We start from the raw sequence: 13,132 nt of genomic DNA on the forward strand, positions 1-13,132 counted from the left end.
TAACCGAGCCTCCTCCATGTTTCACTGTAGGTATGGTGTTCTTTTCTTTGAAAGCTTCATTTTTTCGTCTGTGAACATAGAGCTGATGTGACTTGCCAAAAAGCTCCAGTTTTGACTCATCTGTCCAAAGGACATTCTCCCAGAAGGATTGTGGCTTGTCAATATGCATTTTAGCAAATTCCAGTCTGGCTTTTTTATGTTTTTCTTTCAAAAGTGGAGTCCTCCTGGGTCTTCTTCCATGGAGCCCACTTTCGCTCAAAAAGCGACGGATGGTGCGATCAGAAACTGACGTACCTTCACCTTGGAGTTCAGCTTGTATCTCTTTGGCAGTTATCCTTGGTTCTTTTTCTACCATTCTCACTATCCTTCTGTTCACTCTGGTGTCGATTTTCCTCTTGCGGTCGTGCCCAGTAAGGTTGGCTACAGTTCCATGGACCTTAAACTTCTTAATAATATTTGCAACTGTTGTCACAGGAACATCAAGCTGCTTGGAGATGGTCTTGTAGCCTTTACCTTTACCATGCTTGTCTATTATTTTCTTTCTGATCTCCTCAGACAACTCTCTCCTTTGCTTTCTCTGGTCCATGTTCAGTGTGGTGCACACAATGATACCAAACAGCACAGTGACTACTTTTCTCCATTTAAATAGGCTGAATGACTGATTACAAGATTGGAGACATGTGTGATACTAATTAAAGAAACTAATTAGTTTGAAATATCACTATAATCCAATTATTTATTATCTTTTCTAAGGGGTACCAACAAATGTGTCCAGGCCATTTTAGAATATCTTTGTGGAATAAGCAATAATTCATCTCTTTTCACAGCTTCTTTGCTTTATTCTATGACATACCAAAGGCATGCAAGTATACATGATAAAATCGCTTTTAATTTCATCACTTTTCAGGAGGAATGAAGCATTATTTCAATGAGCTGTAAGGGTACCAACAAATTTGAGCACATCTGTATTAAGTGAATGTTAATAGGTAATTATCTATGAGGGCAGGTTTGTTTATTTCTTTAAAAGACTAATGGGAAATAATGTGTATCTATGAACTACTAAGAGATTGTGCCACCTAGTGAACAGTTATTGTAAATTGTTCATTATATCCAGTTCACTAGATGGACTGGTCCATACTACTATGCTTATGGTGAATGAGAAGCAGACAACTAGAACAGAAGAGCCGCTTCTGTATTTAGCTTTGTGTTGAGTGCTTCATTGCAAATCCATTATTTAAAAAATATTACTATTATACAAACCCACAATATTTTCTTGTTTTAACTCTTTCTAATTTAGATAATAAATCAATACAGTCAATAAACAAGGCAGAAAAACAAATGACATAACATATAAATCTGTTTTTCAGGGTAATATTTACATAAAAATAAAAGGAGTGGCAAACACTGATGCAGCACCAAAGGTCATCCAAAATGATCTAGACATCATTCAGAACTGGGCAGACACATGGCAAATTACATTTAATAGAGAAAAGTGTAAGGTACTGCACGCAGGTAATAAAAATGTGCATTATAAATATCATATGGGAGATACTGAAATTGAAGAAGGAATCTATGAAAAAGACCTAGGAGTTTATGCTGAGAAATGTCTTCATCTAGACAATGTGGGGAAGCTATAAAAAAGGCCAACAAGATGCTGGGATATATTGTGAGAAGTGTTGAATTTAAATCAAGGGAAGTAATGTTAAAACTCTACAATGCATTAGTAAGACCTCACCTAGAATATTGTGTTCAGTTCTGGTCACCTCGATACAAAAAGGATATTGCTGCTCTAGAAAGAGTGCAAAGAAGAGCAACCAGAATTATCCCAGGTTTAACCCTTTGCGGTCCATTTATTCAGCACGTCTCAGGTGCGTCAGGTCCAATTTATTTTAACACGTGCAGTTTATTTTAGATGCGCTGTTTAAAAGTTTTTTTTTTCACAGTAAAACAGGTTTAAAAGGCACTGCATATCAACAGGACACTCAGTACTGCATCTCCAGCCCTGCCCCACCCCTTGTTCGCTGTACTTTTCACATACCTCTTCATAGTAGTGCATACTGATAAATCATCTCCTGATCACTAGTTTTATCACCAAACTCCTCAATAATGCGATCAAAGTCATTATTTTACTACTGTAACATCTCAAAAAGCTCTGCAAATGTCTGTGATATTCTTTGAGCGCTGGATGCAGAAGCAGCTATCTTGTTTGTTTATGTCTGTGTTATCTCTGTGGTGCCGGGGCTATGTGTATTGCTCAGATCCACCCCTTTTTATATTTTTTTATCGACTTCTCTCGGCTCCTATTGGTCTCACTCGGCCATTGAATGGTTTTCTCTGCATTTTCCGGAGAAAAAACGACTAGAGACCTTTGTTTTTTGATGATGTCGGACAGGGTCCAACATTGGACCGGAAAGGGAAAATTGTAATGTCGGACCTGGTCCGACATAGGACCGCAAAGGGTTAAAAGACATGTCATATGCAGACAGGCTAATATATTTGAATCTATTCAGTCTTGAACAAAGAAGACTACGCAGCGATCTGATTCAAGCATTCAAAATTCTAAAAGTTTTTGAAAATGTCGACCCAGGGGACTTTTTCGACCTGAAAAAAGAAACAAGGACCAGGGGTCACAAGTGGAGATTAGATAAAGGGGCATTCAAAACAGAAAATAGGAGGCACTTTTTTCCACACAGAATCTGGAACCAGCTCCCTAGTAATGTTGTTGAAGCCGACACCCTGGGATCATTTGAGATTCTGGGATCAATAAGCTACTAACAACCAAACAAGCAAGATGGGCTTTCTTATGTTGTTCTTATATTACTATTGGATGGTTATCCATGGTTAAAATACTTTCTTGTTTGACCCCTTGAACCTCTTAATTTGCAATGGACTTCTTCGCCATTTTAGCATTTTTTGTTTAGACTTATATTTCATACAATCTCACAATTGTTAATTACATTTTTTTTTTTTTTTTTTTTTTTTTACAAATATCAAATTATTTTCAAAAGTAATAATCGTTCAACACGAGCTCGCCTCAAAGGTTTGAGTCTTTACCTGACGAGTTTTAACATTCATAGACACCAGCTCAATGTTTGGGCACTTCAAGCTTTCTGTCAGGTTGTGGTCTAACAAATGAAAGCTTACTTCTGACATATTCTGCAGGCACACCTGTATGTATTTCCTGTGAAAAAGAAAGGACAGGGTTAGTGTCTCAATACAGTAGAGTGGTGAGGTTTAACCCATTTATCTGGTGTGGTTTAACATTTAAAGTATGTAGATCTAAAAACAAAACAAAAGTACAATCTAAGGCATATAATATATACAGTATAAACTTCACTTTGTGTCTTTTATAGAGAACAACATGAGACCTACAGACATTACAGTATTATATTTTTTTAATAGTATTTTTTCCACTCATGAAAAAATAGTCTATCTTAAAGATATTTCAATGCCACACTTCTGAAGCTTCCCTGCATTGTCAAGAGGTCACATGAAGGATGGCAGAGACAGAAAAAAGGAGTCACGAAAAAGCAGTGACTGGTTGCTGAGGAGTGTTAAAGCGTGAAGCTTCTGGGAATTTGAGGTCTTGTAAAACTCTTTGAACCTTCCAGTAACAAATTCTACTCCAAGACTCGGATGTACTGCAAGTGCAGCACTTCAATATCAAGAAGTGATCAGTAAACGTTGTTTATTAATAGAAAAAAATACCATAATGTGTAAATCTTTAATATACTGGAGAGTTATGTGAGGCAAAGATTTACCCCACTAACTAATGACTGGTTTAATATGTTTAAAATTATAGTGTTTAAATATTATCCCTTTTTATACATAAATAAAAAGATCATGTTTCAAAATGTATTTAAAAACTTGGGAAAATCATGAATATTTAATGCACTTCAGATTTAGAACATAACATTATAATCTTATTCATATTTTAAATGAATTATAATCATATTAATGTTTCCTATTAATGTTTTGTCAAATGTTTAAAATCATTCCACCCACTATTACAGTGAATGTATGGATTTTTTCTGCACTGAATCCTGTGTTATTAGCTTTGTAGGTTAGATCCTAGGTGTTGACATTCACTAAAGAAATTTAAATGGAAATGTGTCCGTTTAACTGACATATCTCCCTAAATTAAAGTAGCTGTTACTTAAATGATAATGGCATTGCTGTGGCACATTACATAGTAATAATGGAGGTCATTATTCTACAACTTTTTAAAGGTATTTATTTTTTTAATCTCTCTTGAAATAATCATTGACTGTCCCTGTGAAATGCTTCATCAGTAATCAGTGATTTTAATACAGGTATTGTTAATTTGCATCAACTTTTCCATTACTGAGTAAATAGAATGGTTAAACTCCATAGAAAACAATGGGATAGCAGTGTCCAGTTGTTGTATAATTTAAAAAAAGAACATTCCTCTCTCAAGTTTATCACTGGTTAACAGCAAGACTATTTTGAGTCTTGCAAAAATAACTATTTATCTCAATTGCTTGTTGTATCGTCATTCCCTTTTATTAAACTGTTTTCTATGGGTGGAATTAATGTAAAAAACATGACCAAAATGTCTTTACTACCCATCTAAAAAAGCAAAGAGAAGAGATAGAGACATTCCAAGAAATGTATTTCTGGAATGTATTGTCTTACTGGACTACATGGTCTTGACACTTATTGAGCACTCAAACCAAGCTTCTGTATCATGCAGTAATTATTGACTCTGTGTAAAAGAACTCCACTCATAATTAATGGGCATGCGTCACCTCTTTCCAGCAGATAGCAAGGACTGAGCAGCTTTAAAGGGGTTGTAGAACGTCAAGGCAATAATTGTAGAATAAATAGACCATGGGCAGTCAATAGACATCTAGAAAAAGAACCAAACCCCTGTTATAAGCACATCAATACTTAGGTAAAAAAAAAAGTTAGGTTATTATCATAACCCTGTGTTCCTGAAATAGAAATGTAACCATTGAGGAATGGGTATTAACCTCTTTAAGACCCGAAACCTGAATAAATATATCAAAGCTGCTCGCAGAGCCTGTGACGCAGTCATGGCTGCCCCCGAGGGCATAAAATGACAGCGCTCACAGACCTCAGCATCATTTTTCCTTCAAGCCTGCTGCAATCATGGATGCAGCGACCTTGAAGGTTAATGGTTACATTTCTATTTCAGGGAACCAGGGTTATGATAATAACCTAACGTTCCCTTTCAAGTACGAAATGTAACCATAACCGAAGGTGTCAGTACAGCCAAGCCTCTGTTTAGACAGGGCTTGACCATGGGACTTTGCCCCATAGCAGACAAAAAAATGTTCCCCCTCATCAAACAGATCCTGCAAAAATTGCAGTATTACTGCCATGGGACAGGTCGGATGCTGATCTGGCATTTTGCAGGATGTCAACAACCTAAATGTTCAGGGGACAGAGCCAGAGCTGCAGGCTCAATGGGTCGGGATGCCAGAAGGTCCCCCGCGCCTGACCGAGCAGGTTGCGACACTTGGGCAGTATCCATGGCTGGCCGCTCAGGAGCTGCATCAGGGCCAGTGGCCAGTTGTCTCAGCCACTGGTGTGCCAAGGCATCTATCATCAGTGGGTCCCTGCCTCCTGATATGGAAAACCAAAGGAGACAGTGGGTCGATTTCTGTGAGGCAAAGAGATCTATCTCTCCCAAATGAGGCTCACCACCGCGGGGTGAAGCCTCCACTCTGAGGCACTGGGAACTCCAATTGAGAGGATGTCCACCACCCAGTTTGTCACCCCGGGCAGGTGTACTGACTGCAGTGTGAGGAGGTTCTTATGTGCCCGGAGCAAAAACTTGCGATGGAGACTTGGGGACCTGAAACCGCCCCGGTGGTTTATATAGGCCACTACTGTTGTGTTGTCCGTACAATCAAGCACATGTCTCCCTCAAACCACCTGCAAAAACTTATGCAAGGCCAATAAACTGCCTGCAGCTCCAAAATATTGATGTGGAGCCCATGTCAAGGTGGGTTCCACACCCCCTGTGCCCCCCTGCCATTCCACACAGTGCCCCATCCCAGGCTAAATGCATCTGTGGTGACGACCTCCCTTTTGGTGATACTGTCCAGCGCTATGCCGAGGCGTACATGGGCAGGCTGTTTCCAAGAGAGTGCCTTTAGACCGTGACGAGACACTGTCAGTAGGCGGTCGTGGTTCAACGTGGGTTAAAAAACCCTGCTGTTGAACCAGGCTTGTAGAGGGTGTATGCGCAGGAGACTGGTGGCTATTCTCTGCACTCTGTCGTCCGACAGTGGACAGCATGGACCCGGAGTCCAACCCAACTCCCAGATAGGAGGCTGTCTGAGAAGGCGTGAGCCAGGATATCTTCCATGCACTTCTAAGTGGCAAGACCCAGAACTCGTACTCGGTTCCCTGTGCGCTGGTTTTATGGGGTGTGGAAATAGATGTCTTTGAGGTCCATCGTGGTGAACCGGTCGCCTGGCCTGATTGACTGCAACAGCTGTCGCATGGTCAACATTTTGAACCTCCATTGACTCAGATACAGGTTGATCTGTCTGAGGTTGAGGATTGGTCTGAGGCCACCATCCTGCTTCGGCACCCCTGGATGGGGTGTATCATACGAATAGCCCGCTTTTGCAGCAGGGCTGCTACCTCCCGAGACACCACTGTGGTGTCTTGCGGGTCTGTGACTGAAGCAGAGAGTAGCCAGTTTCAATGGTAGTAAGCACCTCGTCCACAGCGGGACCAAAGGTATGTCCCATTGTAATAGGGGCATCCAACAGCGGCACTTTGTCCCCATCAGACACACGTGCTTGGGAAAGCCAAAGCTGCCTGCATACGGCTACCAGTGCAGACAGGTTTCTACCCACCAGCTTATACGTTCAGTTTTAATAAATACTTATCTGAATAGGCTCAATAAGTTCTTGAAAGAAAAAATTGTGCTGAGGTCTATGAGCGCTGTCATTTTATGCCCTCGGGGGCGGGTCATGACTGCATCACAGGCTCCGTGAGCAGCTTTGATATATTTATTCAGGTTTCGAGTCTTAAAGAGGTTAATATCCATTTGGTAATGGTTACATTTCATACTTGAAAGGGACCCAAACATAATTAGCAATTTGCCCCTTAAATTTATGGCTGAAATTCTGAATTGCCATAATTAATTTTAACTGACTTATCACAAAATTACTGATAATGTATGACCAAATTATGCCCAATGCACCAGCGAAACAAGAGAAATTTTACTACTGAAAATATTTAAGAATTTTAGATTTTCCTGAAAGTTAACTTACCAAGGTTATTCTCATCGTAAAATGTATAAGATTTTTTTGTGTGCTCCCAAATAAGATCACTTTCAAAAAATGTTCTTAAATTTTAAGTGTGTTAGCTCAACCAAGGCAACTGTAGAGTATGCAACATCCTGTAGAGCTGGGCTGTTGTGCTTGTGTGTGCTAGCCTGGTCTGCAGAAACATGTTAGCACCTTTTTTCCCCACATTAAATAATGTTTATATATTTACTTTCAATAGATGCTGATTGGACAGAGTTGGTAAAAAAAAAAAAAGTATGCAGAGCTACAATAACATAATTAGGAACTGTTATTGTTTTAAAATAATGTATTTTTTTAAAAACTGTTAAATGAAAAACTAATACTTTTGTCATGAATGAATACTTTAAATTAAATACATTTTTTTTGTTTATTAAGTGTGCCCAATTATTTTATCCCTGATTTTCTCCCCCAATTTGGAATGTCCAATTATTCTTTCCACTCATCGCTGCAATTCCCACACTTGGCCAGTAGGGTTCACTGTAGCGCGATGAGGAGAAAGTCCCTGCCGCTTTTGCCTCCCTAATCCATGGGAGCGCAAGAGGCAATGAGAAGCTCCCTTTGGAATCCCCAGCGAAGACCGCCGACTTCGCACAGCAAGGGTGCAAACCTGCGCTCCCTTGACTCTATGACTAACCCTGCACACCGCACAGCTGTGCTTTTACTAGAAATTGTGTATTTTGCTTTTATTAAAAAGTGGTTAAACTTTACTAAATGCTTGTCCTTAATCTGTTACCTTGAATTATGATATAATAAGCATAGGGGGCCAATACTATAACGGCTTCCAGTTATGTTGCTGCAATTGTTTTACTCCACTCAGAAAATATGCCTTTGCACATAAAAATAGGTCCCTAAGTATTTTAAAACATTTGCCAAAATAAACAATGTAAATGTATTTACCTTTTGAGTGATGGCGGCCAGGCAGGAGTCTGGCTTCTGATTCTCTTTGGTTTTCCAGTGGAGCTCCCCATTGGTCAGCCTCTCATTGTCAAATGGTTTTGAGAGGGTGGAGAGGATGTGGCAAATTACTTCCAGTTCAAACTCAATGACATGATAAGCAGGAGAAAGTGGCAACATAATGCTGGTAACCTTCTCGGATGACTGGATCATCAATACACTTTCCTCAACTTTTTCTGGAGGGGGAAAACCAAAAAGGACAACTTTTGCAAGTTAAAAAGGGTAATAAATAAGGCCAGTTTTACAAAGCACTTATAGCAGGCCAATCTTGCTAACTGTTTCATAACACAATATTTCACAGTACTGCATTTACACAGCAGTTATTTCAGCAAAAATGTATTTTCTTTCAGTTTATTTTCTTAACCACTTCAACACCATGACGTACGCACGTACGTTAAATGAAAACCCACTTACAGTACCATGCCGTACGTGCGTGCGTCAAGTTTCCCATTCTATTCTATGATTGGTTTCTCAGTCTTGCGTTTCAGGTTTCATTCTCTAAAGCAGTGCTAGTGCTGTGGAATGTGCAATGAAGGGGGAGGGTCATGTGACATTTTTATCCAATTGCGTGTCATGTAGCGATTCCAATCTACATGTGGGCGTTTAGAAGACGGAGATATATTGCGGGAAGCCATTTAACTTTTACAAGTGTATATATATAGTGTTTTAAATTATTCTTTTTTTGTTTTATTATTAGTTTTACTTGTTTAGTTGTAGTTTATATAGTTTTTAGCGAAAGCTAAACATAGCAAAGTACGTGGTTCGGAGGATTTCGATACCAGCAAGTGATGCTGACTTATCACTCAGCGATGATGATGAAGTACAAACTGTACAAACAAAAGAGCATCTAGCTACTTTACAGGTAAGGCAGCTACAAATGGGAAGCTGTTTGGTTTTAAATGGCAGTGCTGTGACGAAATACTATCAAAACACAGCACTGGGTACAAGGCAATAAAGCAGGTGTATGCGGCATCCAGATCCATCACAAAGCCTGCGCAAAATAGCTGTGTACACGCATTTGTGACTATCCCTCCAACACAAGGGAAGCAGAGATCGCAAAAAAGGTGCAGGGTCTGCTACGAAAATAAAAACAAAAAAAAGACACAAGAACAATGTGCAGTGGTTGCGAAGGCAACCCCGGGTTCTGTTGTATTTCAATAAATGGCACAGAGTAAGTCGATAACGGCACACGTTTTGATGTTGTTTGATTTTTATTTGATAATTACTGTTTACTGATTATTATTAGCAGTGTCTTTGTTTTTATTGTTCAAAAAAAATAAAAATAATAAAAATAAACAAACATGTTTTTATCTCTATATTGAACATGGGTATGTAGTACACAGGAGCATAACAGGTTAATGAAAAACACAGTTTAGGTCATTTATTTGTGTTTTATTCACCATATGTTAACATTTTATAGCAATTACAGGTTTGAAAACATTATTATTATTATTTTCAAAATCTGGTACTTGGGAATGGGTTTCATTTTTACATCTGGAGTTGAAGTGGTTAACTGTACCAGATTTACCTAGAGTACCTAGAAGTACCTTGTGAAATTGGCCTTACCTTTCTTTAGTATAACTTTCTCACAAGTCCCCAATCATGGAAATAGGCAGATTGGACAATACTGTAATGCTGTTACTGTTTTTTGTTTTGCTATCTTTGTTTTCATTTTTTCTGCAAAAGCACTGTAATATAAGTTCATGAGTTAAGGTTTAGGTCTCCCTCCCCACCTTATCCTTTCACTCACATTTGCTATGCATAGGAATATGTGTGGCATCGATAGGGTCCTATTTGCTGTAACACAGGAAGTGAATGGGGAAACGAGTGAAAAGACTGCTGTGGCCTCACCTCCCGTGTTGGATAATATTGTTGCAGTACTCCCAGGAGAATACAGGATAGGCATTGCATCAATATTGCTTAGCTGTAGTACATCCCCATTCTTTATTGCATAGTGCCCAGTAATTATTGTAAACTTCACCTTTTGGGCAATCCCTGCCAAAAGAATGTCTGTAATATACATACACAGAGAGACAGGTAAGCATATGATGCATTTCTAATTACAGTTTGTTAATTCAGTATTTGTACAATATATACATTATATATGCACAGAGTGCAGAGGGTTTATTTCGGCTACGTTAACACTAAATTCTACATAATTATGATTCCTATTCATAGGAATTATATAACACACCAGAATGACTGAACACATCAAAGAAGTAGTTGCACATCAGCTTAACTCGTCTACACTGCAGTCCTGCAAAAACGTCTTGAACGCCACTCAATTACAGGCAGTTTTAGCACAAAACTAATCTAATATACTAATATGTGTATGTCATTTTTTTCAGTATTATACACTGAAAATAGCTACCCTAGGATTTTCTGTAAAGTTACTCAGTGCTGTAAGTATTAATGCTCACTTTTGTTTTTTAGACACTTGTGATGTTTCGTTATGTAAAAGCACACTTAAGTCTAAACAGTATTGCATTGTAATGTATAAATAAAAAATACCAAATCAACAGGGATGAGAGACAGAATCTTAATATCAAATTGTTACTCCCTAGTGTATCTTCCTGAATATTTTAGCATTAAAACACATATGCATGTAAAATATTCACAGCGCTATACAGTTTACCTGTCAGTGGCTCAACCTTGAGTTGGGGCTCTTGAGAATAGACCTCATACTGCACAATGGGGTAGATGTGGGGGAGAACAAACTGTACGCTTCCCACTGTTGCACACAGCTGACGAAGGGTGTACGTCCCTGGCTCGTGGGCCTGAAATGTGAGATTTGTTAATTTATTTACACATCGTCCCCAAACTGCGCTCCAGAAGCTCTTATATGGAGTACAGCACTCAACTGCTTGACTTTTGGCCAGCTTTAGAAATTATTCTAATAAATTTTCTCCTAAAAAATATCCTCATATTATCTTCTGATGGTAGTCTTTCTGTTTATTGAAAAATAGAAAAATATGGCAGTGGTGGTTCCTACTGCAAGCAGTAGTAGTTTGAACTGGCCTAATTTCAACAGCTCTCAGAGTACATTTACAGGGTGAGAGGATGCTTGTGTCCCTAATGTCCTGATAAAAGGTGCACAGAAAGCTATTTAACTTGTTGAACTTACCGGCGCAGTAAATACAATCTTGTTAAAACCTGGCTCTAGCAATACATCAGTTGTTTTGAGGACCTGTGCGCTGTCTTCCAATGGAACTCCAGATTGCGTCTCTGTGGAGGAACCACTCTCCTGGTGGCGCAGCAGCAGGTGCACATTCTTGCAGATGACACCGGTGGAGTTGAGCGAGTTGTCCGAGGGGCTCTTGTCATGCATCTCATACAGTTCCAGTGAGGGCGGACTGACTCGTGGAGGGCGACCAGCAGGAGGGTCGGTTTGAATGTGAATAATGCCGTTGTTCCCACCTGCCATTACCCATTGTTTGCTCAGGCACTCTACTGCCTTGTTGAAGCTGTTTTTCTCAATGCTGAAGTGCACGCTGGCTGCCACTTGCTCCAGCTGCACAGGGATTGGCATATGGCTGTGGAGGCTCAGCTCAATGGTCAAGGAGCCACCTACATGGACCACAGCTGAGCAAGGTTCGAAGTGCAGCTGCCTTAGTTGTGCAAATGAGCTCATCCCCAAAACCACCTTTTGTACTATAGAGCAAAGTAAGAAAAAAAAAAGAAAATAAGAATGATTTCATTTTAACTTGCTCTAAGTAACTATAATGTACACAAGTTCATGGATGGACAAGTCTTGGAAATCCACTGTAAAAGAATAAATGTAACAAGAAATAATTATAGTGGAGAGCTCAAAATTAAAGCATTACATATGGCAGAAACCTCTATATACCCCCAATACTATCAATAACTTGTACTAAATGTGACAGGGTTAATAATGTTTTCGATAGATTTCTGAACATACGAAAAGGGGATGTGGCAGCTGTGCGCGTGAGAACCAAGTGACTGAGACTGTTCCACTGCACTGGATCGGGAGCCCCGGGATATAGCTGAGCACAAGTTAATGAAATCTAGGTTTTCCTTTTGTTTTAAAAATAATCATCTGTGATATTTTTCTACGTGGTTGTGCATTCAACAGTGAGAAATCTCACTGTAACTTGTTAATTGAGGAAATGGTTTTCTTTTCTCCTCCCTTCTCCCCTCTTTCCGTTGTATGGTACGGTCAGAACTGAATAAAACTTTTGAAAACTAGTTTAACAGTCTCAGTCGTCCAACTTTGGAATTGAGGTCAATACCTGCCATATTCCCTTGTCTCAATGTAAAATAAATATGTAAATATTATTTTGGCAGATATTTGATAAAAACAGGAAATATCAACATATGATTATAAATTATCACTTTTCTGAAGCAATCGCTTCTGGATGTAAATTAATATTTTTAATCGGTATAGTATAAATTATCCCTGTATATATACCAGTAGCTATTATTTTTTTTATTTCAAATCTATATAAATTAAAACTTGTAAAAAATACAAAGCAACTGTATTAAATAGATAATATAAATGTACTGTGTTTAGTTATATTTAGGTTTTGTTTTTATTTATTTTCTCTCGGTAGTGAAATAAATTTAGCTATTGAGAAGTATGAATGTATATAAACCACCTAGTTGTAAAAATGATGCGATTGTTAATTAAATTAAATATTTATAGCAAATAAGGATGTATTATTAGTATATTTCATATTAAGAGAGTATTTTGTTGTCCTATTTTTGTATATATGTACAGTGCCGTGGAAAAGTATTTGCCCCGTCTGATTTTCTGCATTTTTGCATATTTTTGACACTGAATGTCATCAGACCTTCAATCAAAACCTAATATTAGATAAAAGGGACCCTGAGTGAACAAATAACAC

At 38.7% G+C, this 13,132-nt stretch overlaps 1 protein-coding gene across 2 annotated transcripts in view; it reads right to left on the reverse strand.

Moving 5' to 3' along the window:
* LOC117406015 (trafficking protein particle complex subunit 10-like) overlaps window positions 1–13,132 on the reverse strand; it is a 168,556-nt gene that overhangs the window by 37,383 nt on the left and 118,041 nt on the right. For both annotated transcript variants that reach the window (XM_059029751.1, XM_034009655.3), the window contains exons 14-19: window positions 11,392–11,918; window positions 10,903–11,044; window positions 10,119–10,277; window positions 8,211–8,443; window positions 4,770–4,870; window positions 3,055–3,181 (exon numbers count right to left, since the gene is read on the reverse strand). In XM_059029751.1, coding sequence (XP_058885734.1) covers window positions 3,055–3,181; window positions 4,770–4,870; window positions 8,211–8,443; window positions 10,119–10,277; window positions 10,903–11,044; window positions 11,392–11,918 — 1,289 coding nt within the window. The remainder of the gene's footprint in view (window positions 1–3,054; window positions 3,182–4,769; window positions 4,871–8,210; window positions 8,444–10,118; window positions 10,278–10,902; window positions 11,045–11,391; window positions 11,919–13,132) is intronic.

This window comes from Acipenser ruthenus, chromosome 9, assembly GCF_902713425.1.
Source record: "Acipenser ruthenus chromosome 9, fAciRut3.2 maternal haplotype, whole genome shotgun sequence".
Lineage (NCBI taxonomy): Eukaryota > Metazoa > Chordata > Actinopteri > Acipenseriformes > Acipenseridae > Acipenser > Acipenser ruthenus.